General features: G+C 38.2%; 1 protein-coding gene across 1 annotated transcript; it reads right to left on the reverse strand.

The window, feature by feature from the left end:
- Positions 1-3064: 3064 nt before the first annotated feature.
- On the reverse strand, positions 3065-16352 carry LOC137246953 (facilitated trehalose transporter Tret1-like). Its single transcript, XM_067778003.1, has 7 exons — positions 16194-16352; positions 12416-12662; positions 12124-12259; positions 10268-10462; positions 10047-10195; positions 4050-4209; positions 3065-3982 (listed from the first exon to the last, which is right to left on the reverse strand). Exons 2-7 carry the CDS (start codon positions 12536-12538, stop codon positions 3231-3233), a joined length of 1515 nt encoding a protein of 504 aa, XP_067634104.1. The 5' UTR covers positions 12539-12662; positions 16194-16352; the 3' UTR covers positions 3065-3230.
- Positions 16353-18749: the final 2397 nt, after the last annotated feature.

The raw sequence follows: 18749 nt of genomic DNA on the forward strand, positions 1-18749 counted from the left end.
TGTACTAACAGCAAAGTGATTCGCCATAACATTTTAAATCTAGAGTTGCTCTTGTTAACCTCAGGGTCAAGGTGCACGGTTCATAGCGCGAGAAAGGCGCTTTACAACAGCGATTTCGAGTCAGGTGCTAAATACGTACAGCGCATTATCAGAAGCTATAAAGATCGCAGTCTGAAATACCAAACCAAAAATGGCCATTGGACTAACGCAGGGATAAATTCTAACTCGCCAATCGTTGTGAAAACGTTTGAAAACATATATTTGAGAAATGCCCTATCTCGGGTTTTTTCAAAAAGAGTCTATCCCAGGGCTTGTTTCACTTCAATATAAATTCAATACATTTTGACGTAAGACAAAGAAAAAATTCTGGCATAGGGCTTTCTTAAACCGAGTTTTCAACAATAAAACAAGAGATAAGTCGTTTTTGGAAAATATTCTGAGATAGGGCGTTTTTGAATTGGCGGCCGAGATAAGGTGGTATTCCACTCAGCCATCGATATGAAGCATACAAAGGTATGATGAAGTTTTATATTTTCAAAGCGGTTACGCAGATGACATTGCCACACTGATAGCAGTATGAAACAAAAACAAAGCTGTAGCTGGAATTTGATTTCGAAGACTTCTCTGCAAATATAAGCACAAAGAAGGCGGTAAACTAATGCCGACTAACATTACGCTCGTGAATTCAGCATGCAGTAGCGAAGACATCTAAACTGGTATCGTTGTTAAGCAGGTAGATGGCAAAGGATACTGTGCGGATTCGAACTATATGCAAACAAACTACAGAAGAAGGATTACATCCTTAACGCCATTAATAGGAAACTGAGTGATTCGTAACTGCACCCCAGCGAATGTGCTTTGCACACAGAGTATATTAACTTTTATTGGATAACGGTTCATTGTACAGGTATAAAGGAATCGAAATAGATATAGACTGCCATATATCAATGTCATCAGTATCGAAAAAAATTTGATTGAGTCATGTCCGTACGTCCGTCCGCCCGTCTGTCCGTTAACACGATAAATTGAGTAAATTTTGAGGTATCTTGGTGAAATTTGGTATGTAGGTTCCTGGGCACTCATCTCAGATCGCTATATAAAATGAACGATATCAGACTATACGCACGACCACTTTTTCGATATCGAAAATTTCGAAAAACAGAAAAAATGGGATAATTCATTACCAAAGACGGGTAAAGAGATGAAACTTGGTAGGTGGGTTCAACTTGTGATACAGAATAGCAAATTAGTAAAATTTGGGACAACGGGCGTGGCACCGCTCACTTTTAAAAGAAGGTAATATAAAAGTTTTGCAAGCTGTAATTTGGCAGTCGTTGAAGATGTCATGATGAAATTTGGCAAGAATGTTACTACTATTGCTATATATGCGCTAAATAAAAATTAGCAAAATAGGATGAAGAACACGCCCACTTAAAAAAAATGTTTAAAAGTAAAATTTTAACAACAAATTTTATATTTTTACAGTATATAAGTAAATTATGTCAACATTCAACTGCAGTAATGATATGGTGCAATAAAACACAAAAATGAAAAAAGAAATTCAAAATGGGCGTGGCTTCGCCCTTTTTCATTTCATTTGTCTAGAATACTTTTAATGCCATAAGTTGAACAACAATTTACCAATCCTTGTGAAATTTGGTAAGGGCATAGATTCTACGACGATTATTGTTTTTTGTGGAAATGGGCGAAACCGGTTGAAGCCACGCCCAGTTTTTATACACAGTCGACCGTCTGTCCTTCCGTTCGACATTTAACACGATAACTTGAGCAAAAATCGATATATCTTTACTAAAGTTAGTTGATGTACTTATCTGAATTCACTTTATCTTGGTATAAAAATGGCCAAAATCCGACTACGACCACGCCAATTTTTTCGATATCGAAAATTACGAAAAATGTAAAAAATGCTATAATTCTATACCAAATACGAAAAAAGGGATAAAACGTGGTAATTGGATTGGTTTATTGACGCAAAATATAACTTAAGAAAAAAACTTTGTAAAACGGGTGTGGCACCTTCCATAATAAGTAAAATAAAATGAAAAATTTTTGCAGGGTGAGATCAAAAGCCTTTGGAATCTTGGTAGGAATACTGTTCGTGGTATTACATATATAAATAAATTAGCGGTACCCGACAGATGATGGTCTGGGTCACCCTGATCCACATTTTGGTCTATATCTCGAAAACGCCTTCACATATACAACTACCACCACTCCCTTTCAAAACCCTCATTAATACCTTTAATTTGATACCCATATCGTACAAACTCATTCTAGAGTCACCCCTGGTCTACTTTTATGGCGATATCTGGAAAAGGCGTCTACCTATATAACTATGGCCCACTCCCTTTTAAAATACTCTTTAGTACCTTCCATTTGATACCCGTGTCATACAAACACATTCTTAGGTTCATTTTCCTACATGGTGATTTTCCCTTATTTCGTCTCCAAAGCTCTCAGCTGAGTATATAATGTTCGGTTACACCCGAACTTAGCCTTCCTTACTTGTTTTTCATTTTATTTAATGAGCAGTAACACCAGGAGAATTATCATCAACAACTCTCTTAAGAGAGTTTCAGGTAACTAACAGTTTCAGCGGGAGTGCAATATAGTGACGTTCTTTTCTGAGGTATTGGATATACATTGGCAATGAAGACCGCTCAATGGCAATACCGGCTAATCTCAAAACCAAATTTGACTACAAATGACGGACATCAGAGCAGACTCCGTTTATTGTTCATATTTCCTTCTGCCCTTGGGTACTTCTGGTGTGGAGAAGATCATCCAGAAAAGCTGTATTGTTCAAGGGATCTTTAAAAATAGTAAAGCGAACTTCTTTGATCAGCTGATACAAGGTTGTGAACTTTGATTTGGGGTTTTTTAACGCAAAACGAAGTAGGTTTGATGAACTAATTGGTCCAGTCATAGTTCTCGTCTGGTGCAGTTCATGTTTCTTTTCTTAACGTTATGTCTTTTGAACTTACTGTTCTTACTTACCTTTCTCAAATAAATCATGCAGATTTTCAACACCAAAAACTTTAGCTGGAAACTTAATGGAAGTTTTTATATTTTTACTAACCATTTATAAAACTTCAGATATACGTACAATTCACCTATTTATAACTTCATTTTTCATCAATTACTCCCACTTGCCTCATAATCTCGTGTTTCTTAGACATTTTTATTGCGACTGATTCACTGCGGATGACTTAAGGATTTGTCACGCGTCGTCCGGTACGGAAATAATTTTCAATCTCTAGCAATGTTCGCCCCCTTGTTTCAGGCACAAATAGAAAAACAAACACGAGACCCCCAAAAGTTATTACACCAAAACCAGCAAAAGTATATGCCGTTCCTATTAGAGATTCCACAGTTGGATATAATTGCACAACACCAAAAGAGAACACAATTCCGAAGGAGAGCGTAAAACCATTAGCACTGCCACGTACACGTTGTGGGAATACTTCGGAGATCATTAGGAATGGCAGTGTTAAGAGACCGAAAGTTGAAAAAATTATATGCAAAATAAAAGCGAATATAGCCAGCAGTGGAACGCGCTCACCAATCATAGGCCAATGACAGTTAGCTGCTAATAAAAGCATACAAACGGACATGCCACCAGCTGAAAGTATACCAGCCGGACGTCGACCCCAACGATCGAGGATTGTGCACATAAAAAAAATTGTGATTATGCGCACCACACCAGTGAATACAGCAACTAGCATTGGGTCAAAGGAAACTCCAGTACTTGCAACAATTTGCGCTGTATATATTATGACAATGGAAATACCAGAAAATTGTTGAAAGAAAAAGAAGCCGATTATAATTGCGACTGGTTTGTACACTTCCGGCGAACGTATAGTTTGTAAGAGGGAATCATTTTGAGCCGCTCTTTCGCTTTGTTCAGAAGTTTGCTTCATAAGCGATAACTCCATTTCAAACTCGTCATAGGTTCTGGTATCTAAAAAAGTGGTGAAATTCGGGAAGATTAATTAAGACGATTATTTAATTCTATTTAAGTAGCTCACCCTTTTTGGCGAGACCACGAAAATACTTCAGTGATTTGCATGCCTTTTCCGTTTTACCTTTCTGGAGTAACCAACTGGGCGATTCAGGCATAGGCAGAACGCAGACAAATGCTATACATTGGGCTAGGAGTGTGATGATACAAATCAGTTGAACGTTGTCCTGCGGAAGATATGAGAAGAAAATGAGTACAGCTGAAGTAACTGTTCTTTGCTCCAATTAGCACGACTAGGTTTTAGCTCGACTGTTGTCCGTCAAATTTTCTAGATAATCTCTCCTTGCTTATTTGTGTTGACCAATTTAAAGATACTGCCAGAGCTTTGTAGTGCAAAGTCAAAGGTGTCATATTTTTGCATGACATGACCGGTGCCAGAAATATGTTCACACCCAGCTCCAAGAATAAAGATAACAAGTAAGAAAGGTTAAGTTCGCGCGTAAGCGAACATTACATACTCAGTTGAGAGCTATGGTGACAACATAAGGGAAAATAACCATGTAGGAAAAAGAACCGAGGGAAACGCTGGAATGTATTTGTATGACATGCGTATCAAGTGAAAGGCATTAAAGAGTATTTATGAGGGAGTGGGCCATAGTTCTATAAGTGGACTCCATTTAGGGATATCGCCATAAAGGTGGACCAGGGGTGACCCTAGAATGTGTTTGTACAATATGGGTATCAAACGAAAGGTGTTAATGAGTATTTTAAAAGGGAGTGGGCCTTAGTTCCATAGGTGGACGCCGTTTCGAGATATCGCCATAAAGGTGGACCAGGGGTGACCCTAGAATGTGTTTGTACAATACGGGTATCAAAAGAAAGGTGTTAATGAGTCTTTTAAAAGGGAGTGGGCCTTAGTTCCATACGTGGACGCCGTTTCGTCGAATGGGTATCAAACGAAAGGTGTTAATGAGTGTTTTAAAAGGGAGTTCGTCTTAGTTCTATAGGTGGATGCCGTTTCGAGATATCGCCATAAAGGTGGACCATCGGTGACCCTAGAATTTGTTTGTACTATATGGGTATCAAATTAAAGGTATTAATGAGGGTTTTAAAAGGGAGTGGTGGTAGTTCTATAGGTGGACGCCTTTTCGAGGTATCTCAATAAAGGTGGACCAGGGGTGACTCTAGACTGTGTTTGAACGATATGGGTATGAAATGAAGGGTGTTAATGAGTATTTTTAAAAAGTATTCGAAAAAGTGGGCATGGTCATAGTCGGATTTCGTTCATTTTTTATACCAAGATAAAGTGAGTTCAGATAAATACGTGAACTAAGTTCAGTAAAGATATGTCGATTTTTGCTCAAGTTATCGTGTTAACGGCCATGCGAAAGGACAGACGGACGACTGTGTATAAAAACTGGGCGTGGCTTCAAACGATTTCACCCATTTTCACAGAAAACAATAAGCGTCATAAAATCTATGCCCCTACCAAATTTCAAAAGGATTGGTAAATTTTTGTTCGACTTATAGCATTAAAAGCATCCTAGACAAATTAAATGGAAAAGGGCGGAGCCACGCCCATTTTGAAATTTTCTTTTATTTTTGTATTTTGTTGCATCATATCATTACTAGAGATGAATGTTGACAATATACTGTAAAGATATTAATTTTTTTGTTAAAATTTTACTTTAAAAGAAATTTTTTTTAAAAGTGGGCGTGGTCGTTCTCCGATTTTGCTAATTTTTATCAAGCGTATATATAGTAATAGGAGTAACGTTCCTGCCAAATTTCATCATGATATCTTCAACGACTGCCAAATTACAGCTTGCAAAATTTTAAATTACCTTCTTTTAAAAGTGGGCGGTGCCACGCCCATTGTCCAAAATTTTACTAATTTTCTATTCTGCGTCATAAGTTCAACTCATCTACCAAGTTTCATCGCTTTATCTGTCTTTGGTAATGAATTATTGCACTTTTTCGGTTCTTCGAAATTTTCGATATCGAAAAAGTGGGCGTGGTTATAGTCCGATATCGTTCATTTTAAACAGCGATCTGAGATGAGTGCTCAGGAACCTACATACCAAATTTTATCAAGATACCTCAAAACTGGCGGCCACCGTGGTGTGATGGTAGCGTGCTCCGCCTATCACACCGTATGCCCTGGGTTCAACTCCCGGGCAAAGCAACATCAAAATTTTAGAAATAAGATTTTTCAATTAGAAGAAAATTTTTCTAAGCGGGGTCGCCCCTCGGCAGTGTTTGGCAAGCACTCCGGGTGTATTTCTGCCATGAAAAGCTCTCAGTGAAAACTCGTCTGCTTTGCAGATGCCGTTCGGAGTCGGCATAAAACATGTAGGTCCCGTCCGGCCAATTTGTAGGGAAAAATCAAGAGGAGCACGACGCAAATTGGAAGAGAAGCTCGGCCTTAGATCTCTTCGGAGGTTATCGCGCCTTACATTTATTTTTTTTTTTTTTTATTTACCTCAAAACTTACTCAAGTTATCGTCAAACTTAATATACTCTGTGAGCTCTGCTCAACTGAGTATAAAAATATACAGGCCTGTTCTGAATTCCGACTCGGAATGAAAAGTAAAACGACATTGATTTCGACTCGGTTTCTGTTTGGTGTTCTCAATTCCGATTGTAAAAAATCGATTCGAAGTCGATTTCGAATCGTTTTCATTCCGATCCGGTAACCAGTTTAATCAGCTGTTTTTTTGTGTTTTGGTTTAAGTATCATAAAATTTTATTTTAATTAAAAAATGCCTGCAGATATGGTTTTTGATGCGCAGACGCAAGAATACGTGCTATTGTGCGTGCGAATCGTAAAAATGCGCTGGATCGGAATTCAGAACAGGTCGACTTCATTTCGATCAGCATCGATTTGTTTGCCTAATAGATTTCTTGATAGAAGTTTTTAAAGAAAGATTTATTATGCCAATTTAACTCAAATTTAAACAAAAAATACACACAACTCTTCCAAATAAAATGAAGAATTTAAAAAAAATTATTTGAAAGACAAATATCGCAACATTTGTGTATAATCTGCCAATTAATTTTCATTCCGACTGCTCAGAGGCAATACTTTTCAAACCGATAATTTTTGGTCGGAATCGAAATTGAGAACACCAATCCATTTCGATTCCGAAAAAATTGATCGGAATCGGAATCCAGAACAGGCCTGATAATCAAGCAAAAGCCTGCCACCGTTCGAAAAACCAAATCATACAAGTTCCGAGTCTACCGCAGTGCACCGTCGTGGGTTGGCTTCTCTTGACGGCGCTTTTTTTCGTGATGAACAAACTGTTGTATAACGCTTGTATTTACTTCATACGATACGAATAAATCTTCCAATAGAAGTGGTTGATCCAGTGAAGTATCTCGTTTGCTTAGGGTGGACGTGGAATTCGAACTTGACCTAACGAAATAAGTTTGTAACATTTTGATTCCCACTTTGTTGTCATTTCGTCTTATCTTTGAATATATTTTTCTTTTTAACAGTCCCAATTCGATCCGGTGGTAATTCCAAAATAGTCCCTAATTGATCCTCAAATGGTCCTTAATTGAATCGGATACTATACCGACATAGTTTCGAAGTAATGCAAAGACAACCCCGAAATGAACACAAATTCAGTCCCGAATTTATGCCGGAGATCTGAGTGTACCACAAAATGATGCAAAATCATTTTCGAAATTACCTAATCGAGGTCCTGAAATGCTCAAATGATGTTCCTGAAATTATTCGAAGAAGTCACGAAATGATCCCGAAATGGTGGCAAATCAATATCGAAACGATCCCAAAGGAGTTCCGAAATGATCGTTAAAATTAAACCAAAATCATTCAGAGGGCAATCTCAAAATTCCCCGCTTTTAGCCGGATATTACTTACTTACTTAATTGCCGCTTAACCGTCTAAACGTTTATGGCCATCTAACAAAGCGCGCCAGTCGCTCCTTCGCTCCGCCAACCGGCGCCAATTGTCACACCTAGGGAGTTTAAATCGTTTTCCACCTGGTCCTTCCATTGGAGTGGAAGCACCCTCTACATATGCTTCCATAGGCGGGTTCCGATAGAAACACTTTCTTGGTCGGAGCATCATCTTTCATTCGCATAATATGGCCTAGCCAGCGGAACCGCTGCGTTTTAATTCGCTGGACTAAGTGGATGTCGGCGTATAGCTCGTACAGCTCATCATTAAATCTTCTTCGGTACTCGCCATGGCCAACTCGTACTCGAACACTTCCAAAGCCGCTTCATCTGCTGTGGTCATGATCCATGCTTCTGTCCCATATAGCAGGACGGGTACGATAAGTAACTTGCAGAGTATGATTTTTGTCCGCCGAGAGAGGACTTTACTTTTCAATTGCCTACCTAGTCCAAAGTAGCATTTATCGGCAAGATTGATTCTTCGCTGGATTTCAGTGCTGATGTTTTTGCTAGTGTTGATGCTGGTGCCCAAATAAACGAAGTATTTTACTACATATTTCGAAATTATGGCTGCCTACAGTAGCGTGGTTGCCAAGGCGCATAAACGCTGACTCTTTGCTCGATGACAGCAGGTACTTCGTTTTGTCCTCATTCACCATCAAATCCATCTTTACCGCTTCTTTTTCCAGTTTGGAGTAAGCAGAACTAACAGCGCGGGTGCTTAGGCCGATGATATCAATGTCATCAGCATATGCCAGTAATTGCACGCTTTTATAGAATATTGTTCCAGTGCGGTTAAGTTAAGCAGCTAGTGTAATTTTATCCAGCATCAAATTAAAGAAATCGCACGATAGGGGGTCACCCTGTCTGAAACCTCGTTTAGTTTCGAACGGCTCAGAGAGGTCCTTCCCAATTTTGACTGAGCTGATGGTGTTGCACAACGTCATTTTGCACAGCCGTATAAGTTTTGCGGGGAAACCAAATTCAGACATAGCGGCATATAGTCAGCTCCTTTTCGTGCTGTCGAAGGCGGCTTTAAAATCGACGAAGAGGTGATGTGTGTCGATTCTCTTTTCGCAGGTTTTTTTCAAGATTTGGCGCATTGTGAAAATCTGGTCGATGGTAGATTTGCCAGGTCTGAAGCCGCACTGATAAGGTCCAATCAGCCGGTTCACGGTGGGCTTCAATCTTTCGCACAATACACTTGAGAGGACCTTATATGCGATATTAAGAAGGTTCGTGATTCCACAATAGTTGGTGCATTTTACAGTTTCCCCTTCTTGTGGACTGGGCAAAGAACACTTAGATTCCAATCGTCGGGCATGCACTCGGCCGCCCATATTTTGCGACGAAGCTGCTGCATGCGCCTTACCAACTCCTCGCCGCCGTACTTGAATAGCTCCGCAGGCAATCCATCAGCCCGATATAGTCCTTAAAATATTTTGAAATGGCTTTGAAATTTTCCTGAGAAAACCCGTCGTTAGCCCCGAATTAATGCTGAACTTATTACGAAAAAATTCCACGTTTACACAATATGGTCGAAATGATAAGAAAAATGTTCACAAAATCATCCGAAAACAATTTAGAAGTGGTCGTAAAACCAGTCCCAAAGTACTACAGAAAATAACTGTGAAATTTTTCCGAAAACAACAAGGAAACTATAAGGAGAGAGTTCCGAAATCATACCCAAATAGTCCCAAATCGATCTCAAAAACAACCCTGAAATGATACCGAATCTATCGCCAAATGAACTCAAAATTATAAGGAGGTAGTTGAAAAATCATTCGGAAATGGTCACGGAAACAATCCGAAAATTATGTGGTGGGCTCAAAATAGTCCGAAATAGCCCTGATGTGGTCCCCGAAATCCCGAAATGATTCGAAGTTAGTCACGAAATTATCCCGAAAACAATTCTAAATATATGCTCAATTCTCATGCCGCGATCTAGATAATATAGATACCAAATAAAGACAATTGAAAGGAAGGGACACTGCTCACTTTTCCTAAATTTCCTGAACCCCTACCCATATCACCTCACATAATCAATATTGGTAAACTAAAGCTAAAATATGCGTACGTCACAATGCCATTTGATACACATAAGAGCCTAAACTCATCTAATCCTAGAACAACTTACCCGCATCAGGAACCCCAATATATACATTAGCAATATACCCAAATACAGTAGAATAGATGAAGCCAATATTAGACGCCCACGTATGCTTGGTGCACTAACTTCTGCTGAATATGAGCCAATGGGAGATATGGATGCAGCAGCCACAACACCTGTTTAGATGTGGGAAATAATATGGAAGCTTAGTTTATTTATTTTCTATCTTCTCAAATTTATGAACTTACCCAATAAGAATCGACCGATTAATAATTGTGCATAAATTGCTGATTTAGAACTTTGATAGAATGCCATGAACATCAGAATCCAACCAATAATACCGAGAAAATTTGTTAAAAGTAAAGAGCATTTTCTGCCAAATCGATCCATCAGATAACCGGCTAATAAGCTACCAAATATGCTTCCAAGGGTGTGGATGGATGCTAAGAAAAGATTAAAAAGATAAGAAAGCCGACATAACAAAGTGTGTGAGATCTTCAGTCCCAAATCTGAGGCACATTTTTCTATAGCATGGGATTGGTCATATAACCTTCTTCTGGAGTAACGACAACCTCAGATCTGAATCAAGTACCAATTAATGCAGAGATTTCTTTTGGGTTTCTCTGACTTCAGGGCGCTTAACAGTGTGAAGAACTTCAAAGCCTTATAAAAAGGGACAATCAAATGGACATAATGAGGGCATCCTTTAGAGTCTTATAATAAAATCTATAACCAGGTGGGCGGATCAGCTGTCTTATATACCGGCGTCATATTTTGTAGGCCGTTCTCGCCAATATTTTGAATGTTCGTAGTGTGGGGAGGTGATGGTGTCCAGCAGGAGAGGCAGCATAGTAAATCAGTAACTTTTGTCTGGTTTTAGGTGACTAACTCTAGAAGCGGCATATATCTGGTGAAAGGAAGCACGTACATTCAAAGAATATATAGACCGCAGAAGATATAACATAAACCATGTCTTCGGCACCACTACTGGTACGCGCTCCATCGCTTAGCTGCCGCTATTCGTCGCCTCTGGTTTCAAATTCTGCCATCCACTATCATGTCGTTGCTGAAAAGTAGCCATTCCGATATCACATGTTGTTGCAACCGTCGTTGATTGCTTGCTTTGCGCAACTGTGTGTTCCCATCCTTGATAAATTTCCGATACCGTTTGCCTTCAACTCAATTTATAAAGGCACCTTGGACTTACGGGTTGATAATTAAAGCACTGCGATGCCACATCCTTGGACAAGTTGGGGTTGATCGGCTTGCTTTCGCGACTAGAAATATGGCCAACTGATATAGTCATATCTTCTGATAAAAGCCCTTGAGACCAAATTCATCACGTCATGAGCGACGGCAAGCACCCTAAAGTTTCCAAATATATACTAGGAACATTACCTTATACCAACCAGGATTTGCAGCGGTGTGCGCTTCACAAAAAAAGAAGCTGCAGAAAAAAACAGCGGATGATTTATCCATTGGTACATCATACTCAGAGTAATTTTTGAGTCCATTCCTCACTCACTACCTATCGTCGAAACAGACATTATATAGTTCCAACGAGTTCGGAAGAACAACCGGCAGAATGAGGACTGCCACGGCACCTTCTAAAATGAAAACGCCACATATCGGATACGCTGAGAATGGGTACAGAAGTGCTCGGTTATTGTAGCGGGAAGAGCAAAGACAGCTGCGTACCAAGAAAAAAAAAAACATGAGACCGAAGAGCATGAGTGTAAGGAGCTTAAGTTGCTGGCTGACATGAATAATGTGCGAAAAGTGTACCAGAAAATTTTACGGCAATACCATAGCATGGTCGATAAATTCATCGTTCCCTATGTAGATATCAAAACTGGCTCGATATCGTATTTGGCGAAGCATTGTCTATCCAGGTTCTTCTGAATTGGCGCTTAACAGTAAAAATCATTTTGTTTAAGTGCAGTGTTATTAGCTATTCCTTAACTCTTTGAGTTTCGGAGGTTTAACTGCTACGCTTCCCAAATCACGATAGCTATAAACGAGCTCTATAGAGACACGTATCTGAAAACGACCTTTACCTAAACTATCCGACATTCTGCGCTTATATTGGACTATTTATACTTACCAAACCAACCACTCTCTTCAGTATTAAACTGGTAAATATCATTTGGATCAGTCAATTGTGGTAACGTAGCAGAAGGCAGTGCTAATGCCATGCCATTCGATATAGCGCTGCCATTCCCTAATAAAATCATTAATTCCTGCATTAAGAGAGGAGAGCATGATGATTGGGATGTAATAATTGTGTAATGTTATTGTAATGGCTTGTAGTTCTAATATATTGTAATGTCATTTTAATATTAAGCAATGAAATTTTAAAATTACCGCCACATTATTTTACAATAGCATGTACTTACCTGTCGCAGTACCGCCTTTTTACGTTCTCCCAGTAGCTTGCCGGGTTTATAATTGAGAGTATCACTTATGAGCGGCGAGAGCACTTTATTGCTGGATTGGGTTTTCGATGGTTCGGGAATCATTATGTGCTCTCTGGATGACTTCCTGAAGAAATATGTAAAAATTAACTCTCTCTCTCTAGGTCACTCTCCCACACTTTCCTTCTCTCTCGAATAAGCACGTGCGCTCCCTAGATAAGACAATACACTACAAAACATATTTATGTCTATAAATTTGATCATATCATTACTGTTTTTAAACACAAGAAAATTGATTCTATATTTTAATCCTTTTTTTTAATTTTTCGCGATTATTCTCCTATATTTTGACCTTCAAGTTGAGACGCCAAAGGCTTTGCATTTATTTGACTAATTGAGTTAGTTGAATAATTAATTATCTAATTATTTGATTAATTTGTTAATCAAGCTTGTGAGTTTGTGATACCAAAATCAATTTTAATAGCTGGCCGCTGAAGAGGGTAGTAAAATAGTAATGTGACTGATGATTTTATTCAAACTGTGATTCATCAACTAAATTGCTCTTTCATTAATCAAAAAATTCATTACTCCACTACCCTTACATTTTGATTAATCAAAAGTTGGAATAAGGCGGTTAATGGATAATTTTAGTTTTAAGTAATACAAATTTTGAACAATCAATTAACCGCAGAGCACACACCTGAAGGGAAGCTGACTTGTAAAACATGAAAGAGCGTTGTAATACGTAACTCCTAAGCTATTCCATGACTTTTGTGCATGTTTGGTCCAGTTTTTTCAAAGCTCGATAAACAATAATGAATAAGTAGTTTTCAAGATATCTCAACCAAAGCGCTACGTAGACAATTTTTGAAGTTAAGTTCTGAGACAACGATGCGCATGGTTTTTTTGAAATAAACGGAGTTTGAAAGAAATCGTCACGTTATTGAAACAAAGCAAAAGCAAAGAGTGGTGGAATATATAGCAAAAGTAATGGCTGCTTTCAGCTTGTTTTATACCAATTTCACACAGAGCGTTAATGAAGTAGTTAGCCACGTTTTCCTCATACAAGCTTTTATTGAACTTAAGGGTATTATTAGGACTATGAATATAACTATAACATTTTACGCTTAAATGTCGTTAACAATTTATTTCAATACACTGTTACGCTGGTAGGACAAAACGCTACTACTGACATACACACTTTTTGTGCTTAAGCCTATACGCAATTTCACCTTGTACGAACGGGAGATCGAAGAGGTTGGAGTATATTTGAAGAATTGTTCGGCCCCAGAAAAGAAAGAGCCACCATTGAAGCTGTTAATATGGCTAAAAAAGTTATGTCAAGAGGCAATTAATGGCACTGGATGACTCGAAAATGCACTGCATTTTAGTTGCGTTAAGAAAAAATTCTGGATAAGCTGGATCACAGAGGCATATCGTATAACTTCGGGAGGATTATTTGCAGCCACTTTGCAGGTAGACTGCTAGAATAAGAAACTTCAACTAGTAGGAAAATGCTCCATGACACAGGCGCCCTTCCTCAAGTTTCCGTACTTGATCCACAGCTCGTGAACATAATTTACGATGAAGTATTAAGGCCGGGTTTTTCAGTACGAGTTTAAACTCAAGTTAAAGTTGACTAGAATTTAACCCTGCCACTTTGTTCGATAACATACAATTTTGCTGATCATATCAGCTTAAGCGCCCAAAGTGGCAGCCTTAATGTCGGCACACGGCCCGCTGTAAAGGATCTGCTAGACAGGAAGCTATCATCCAAAGCCCAACTCGAGTATTTTTATGAAAAGGCATCCAAAGTTGTAACAAGAGGGCCAAAGCAAAGATGGCGTCAATAAACCAGAGGGTTATTCAACGGTACTCCTGTTTCGCAGCAAAACACAAAGTATTTGTCATACTTCCGGGAGGTGAAGTCAATGTATCGCCAATGTGCGCTCCGAGTGTGCCGTGCATTTAAAACCATCTCGGACGAGGCAGCGCTTATAAATAAGAAATATACCCCATCAACAATACAAAGATTATATCTATGAAGGAAAATACACGCTCCGAAGCACGAGAAATCAGAATACAAAACGAAACAGGTAGCTGAGATAGAATAACTTGGCAAAAGAGGCGCTAGACACATCAGTGCATACGCACAGCGAGGTAGACTTCTTCCTAACACAGTTCTTACAGGGCAAGGATGTTTAAAGGAATACCTTCACCGATTCAAATACGAGGAAAATAGCATATAGGACCACTGCGGTGACAAAACAATAGATAATGTGATTTATTGAATGTAGTACTAACAACTAGGCAACAGGACCGAAAGCTAATAGCGAATAGAAAAAAGGCCAAAGATATAAATTGAAGACAAGACCTCTCCAACCGTCCAAATGGATACATAGGAAAAAAACGTCTCAGCTCCATACCACCTCTTACACGGATTCGATACAAGGTCTCTTCAACTATTCAACACACTCCAAAGTATAGAAACTTTTTTTTATTAAATCGAATGGAGAAAAAAAATTGTATTAATTCAGAGAGAAAATAAAGCAGATAACAACAAGTAAGGAAGGCTAAGTTTGGGTGTAACCGAACATTATATACTCAGCTGCCAATTTAGAGCATGCAAAACTTTTTAATTATCTTCTTTTAAAAGTGCCACGCCCACTGTCCAAAATTTTACTAATTTTATATTCTGCGTCATAAGGTCAACCCACCTACCAAGTTGCATCGCTTTATCCGTCTTTGGTAATAAATTATTGCACTTTTTCGTTTTTTCGGAATTTTCGATATCGAAAAAGTGGGCGTGGTTATAGTCCGATTTCGCTCATTTTAAATAGCAATCTGAGATGAGTGCCCAGGAACTTGCATACCTCAAAATTTACTCAAGTTATCGTGTTAACGGAAAGATGGACGGACGGACGGACATGGCTAAATGAATTTCTTTTTTCGCTCAGATCATTTTGATATATAGAAGTCTATACCTATCTGGATTAGTTTATGCCGTTACGGGGTACCGTTATGAGAACAAAATTAATATACTCTGTGATCTCTGCTCAGCTGAGTTTAAAAAACTCAACTCTGGAGACATAGCTTGAAAAAAACGCATTTTCTGATGGAATACTTAACCATATAACCGGTGAGTTTAGTACATAAACGGTTGGAGGCTTGATGTGGGTTATGTACCACACTGACTTTGAGGCTTTTGAAATATTTTTCTTAAGAAGTTTTTCGAGGCAGAGATACACTCGACGTGTTTGCCAAACTATAGCGAAGGAACAAACCCGCTTAAAAATTTCTGTTCTAATTGAAAAAACATTGAACCCAGAACCTACTGAGTAGTGGGCGAGCACGATACCTGCATACCACGACGGCAGAAAAGTTGATAAACTGAACTTTTATTTCAATTGGGTTTCACTTCCATATCTCAAAGGCTGTGTTAGGTATTATTCTAAACTTCTTTCTCTTCCCAAAATCTACCGCGTATCACAAAGTTTTGTTTTGCGTCTTTTCGTACTTTTCGAAATGTTTGAGCACTAAAAAATTTCAGACAAGTAATAAGTATAATTTCTATACATTTTTCAAGGTCACTTTTAACTTTTGTTGCACTACGTATTTTTGCCCGATTTCATTGTGATCAAGTAAAAGTACTTGATTGCCAGCGATAAATAAAATTTTTACACAACAAAATGTATTCAATTTCAAATTCTCTTAACATTGTTTAATAACTATTTTGGCTTGCCCTTCCTGTGAGGCGTACACTTTTTCTAATGTAGCAACACCTTATCCTGCACCGCAAAAAACTTAGCTCTCAAATGTATGTCACAGGCATTTTAAAAATTATTTTCCAACTAAAAGTCCTTCACAAGTTCGCACGCGCCAATTGTGTAAGCGTTTTTCAATTTATATACGACCACTACCTCCGAAATTGATTATTGTTCTAAAATCATGCTACTTACTTGGCACTTATTAAAGGTAAATATTTGCATATACATTAGGGTGGGACAAAAGAAATTTGTTTTTCTGCAGTGGGTCACGGATATAGTACTATTATATAGGATAGAATAAATAGAATACATAAAAAAAAATACTTGGCGGGATTTACCTATGCGGAAATGTAGGGTGAGCTTCTGTTCCAATTCGCGTCATGCTCCTTTTTCATTTTTTCACCAAAGTGAAGGGACGGGACCTACACGTTTCATGCCGTGACCGAAAGGTATCTGCAAGGAAAATTAATTTTCATTGAGCCGCTTTTCACACCAAACTACAACCGGAGTGTTTGCCAACCTACTGCCGAGAGGCGAGTCCACTTAAAAAACTTTTTTATAATTTCAAAAACTTCTTTCGAAATTTTGATGTTGCTTTGCGCGGGACTCGAACACGGAATTTTCAGTGTTGTAGGCGTAGTACGCTACAATCGCACCAAGGCTGCTGCTAACACAAAAGTATGCTCACAAAAAATGGGCTTTGAATAGTATATCGTCGAAATATTTTCCATTTTCTCTCTAGGCTAACGTGACAAGTTGTTGTAGGGTTGGTTTCGGGTTGTATTTATAACCAGTTCAAGACTTTTTCGAAACCATTTGAAGGGCTTATGGTAACAGCGGAACTATTTTAGGTATGGTTTGAAAAAAAATGTCTGAACGTTTTCGAGACTATTTCAATATCTTTTCGGGATTATATTCGAAACTGTTTCACGCCCATTCAGGTATTGTTATAAGATCACTTTGGGGCTATTTTAGGTATCATTTCGGGAAAGCTACAGGATCATTACAGCATCACTTCGTGATTATGCTTGGAATTATTTGAAGCGTTACTTGGAGCCAATCACTTACTAAAATTGTACATAAATTGCCCCAAAATGATACGAAAAAGAGACCAGAAGTGATCCTGTGACATTAGCAAAATGGTTTCGACATATTTATGAAATGATCCAGGAGATGCCCCGTGGTTATACCTTAAATATTGCTGAAGTCAGCACAAGATCACAGTCTTAAATGGTTTCGAAATTATCCTAAAATAATCCTAAAGTGATGCTGAAATTGTTTGAAATCAGTCCAGAAATAAGTAGTCTCGAAATTGCTCCAAAACTTCATCGAAACAGTTTCGAAATGGCGGTCGAAATAATTTCGAAACATTCCTGAAGTCATATCGATATGTTCACGAAACAGGCCCGAAGTAGTCTAAAATTAGACCTTTGATTAAAATATTTGGTAAGTGAAATATGGGTCTTCGTTTTATTTTATGAAGCGATGTGTGTTCATTTCAATGGAAAAATAATGAAAATTCGCGTCTTTTCTGCCCCTTTTTAGCACTTTTAAGTTTCGCTTTTATTCGCTCTTTAAATAAATCTCATTTTTTCATATTCATATTTTATAAGCGAACTATCAGGGCCGCGGAGAGGGGGGTGCAGCCAGGGCACTTGCCCTGGGGACCGGCAAGGCAAAGCAGTATTGACAGTACTCTAACTAGGATTTCATTGATACATACATATTTTGTTGCTCATAAGCATCCAATCTAATACTATGGGGCAAAGTCATAGTCGAGATAAAATGTGATAAGTTAGATAAACGTTTTTGACACAATTTTATAAGCGCTATCTGTCAAAAATGCTCCAACTAACTTAAAATCACATTTTGTTTGGACTATAACTATGCCCCTATCGGTTTGGTCGTATTGCTTTTTCATTTTTGTAAAAGCGAGCGACATCTGTAAATACAGGCTGATAATAAATTAGAGCGTTAATTTGGAAAAATTAGTACACTTGACTTGTTTTGCGAAGCGCAAATTTGTGCAAACATATGAGTATGCCGTGGACAAATATTATCCATAATAAAGATGTTGCAGGCGCAAACTTCGGTGGAAAGCAGCGGAGCGTAACAAAATTCTAGTAGGTCACTTTCACCACACCAAAAACTTTAACACAATTTTTAACATAATTTAAACACAGAAATACACTGATTGGAGCTTTAGAGAGTAAAAGTTAAAATTCTGAACACATTACCTGAATAAAAAGTGTACAAATAATTATTAAATAACAAATACAGACAGTGGTAGTTTAACAAATTCTGCTGTGTTAAGTGGTGAATATGACCTACTAGAAGTTTTGTGAAGCTTGCTTCACACGATTTTTCGTCCCTGCAACATCTTTATTTTCGATAATCTTTGCCGTGGATAAGCTTACATAGGTCAGTTTCGCGTTAATTATTGTAAGCTTCGTATTTATTTTGTCAGTGGTGCAATTATTGGTAAATTTTTTAATGTACAGAAGTCATCACATTTTTCGGTATTATGCATAAATTGTATAATATCTTTA

The sequence above is a fragment of the Eurosta solidaginis genome, chromosome 3, assembly GCF_040869045.1.
Source record: "Eurosta solidaginis isolate ZX-2024a chromosome 3, ASM4086904v1, whole genome shotgun sequence".
NCBI classification, from domain to species: domain Eukaryota; kingdom Metazoa; phylum Arthropoda; class Insecta; order Diptera; family Tephritidae; genus Eurosta; species Eurosta solidaginis.

Bases quoted from the DNA above. Each gene is read 5' to 3' on its own strand.
- LOC137246953 (XM_067778003.1), bottom strand. From the start codon at position 12,538: ATGATTCCCGAACCATCGAAAACCCAATCCAGCAATAAAGTGCTCTCG. The intron at 12,260-12,415 runs GTAAGTACATGC...CTCTTAATGCAG, and splicing joins AAAAGGCGGTACTGCGACAG to GAATTAATGATTTTATTAGG. The intron at 4,210-10,046 runs GTAAGTTGTTCT...TATCTTCCGCAG, and splicing joins TATTGGGGTTCCTGATGCGG to GACAACGTTCAACTGATTTG.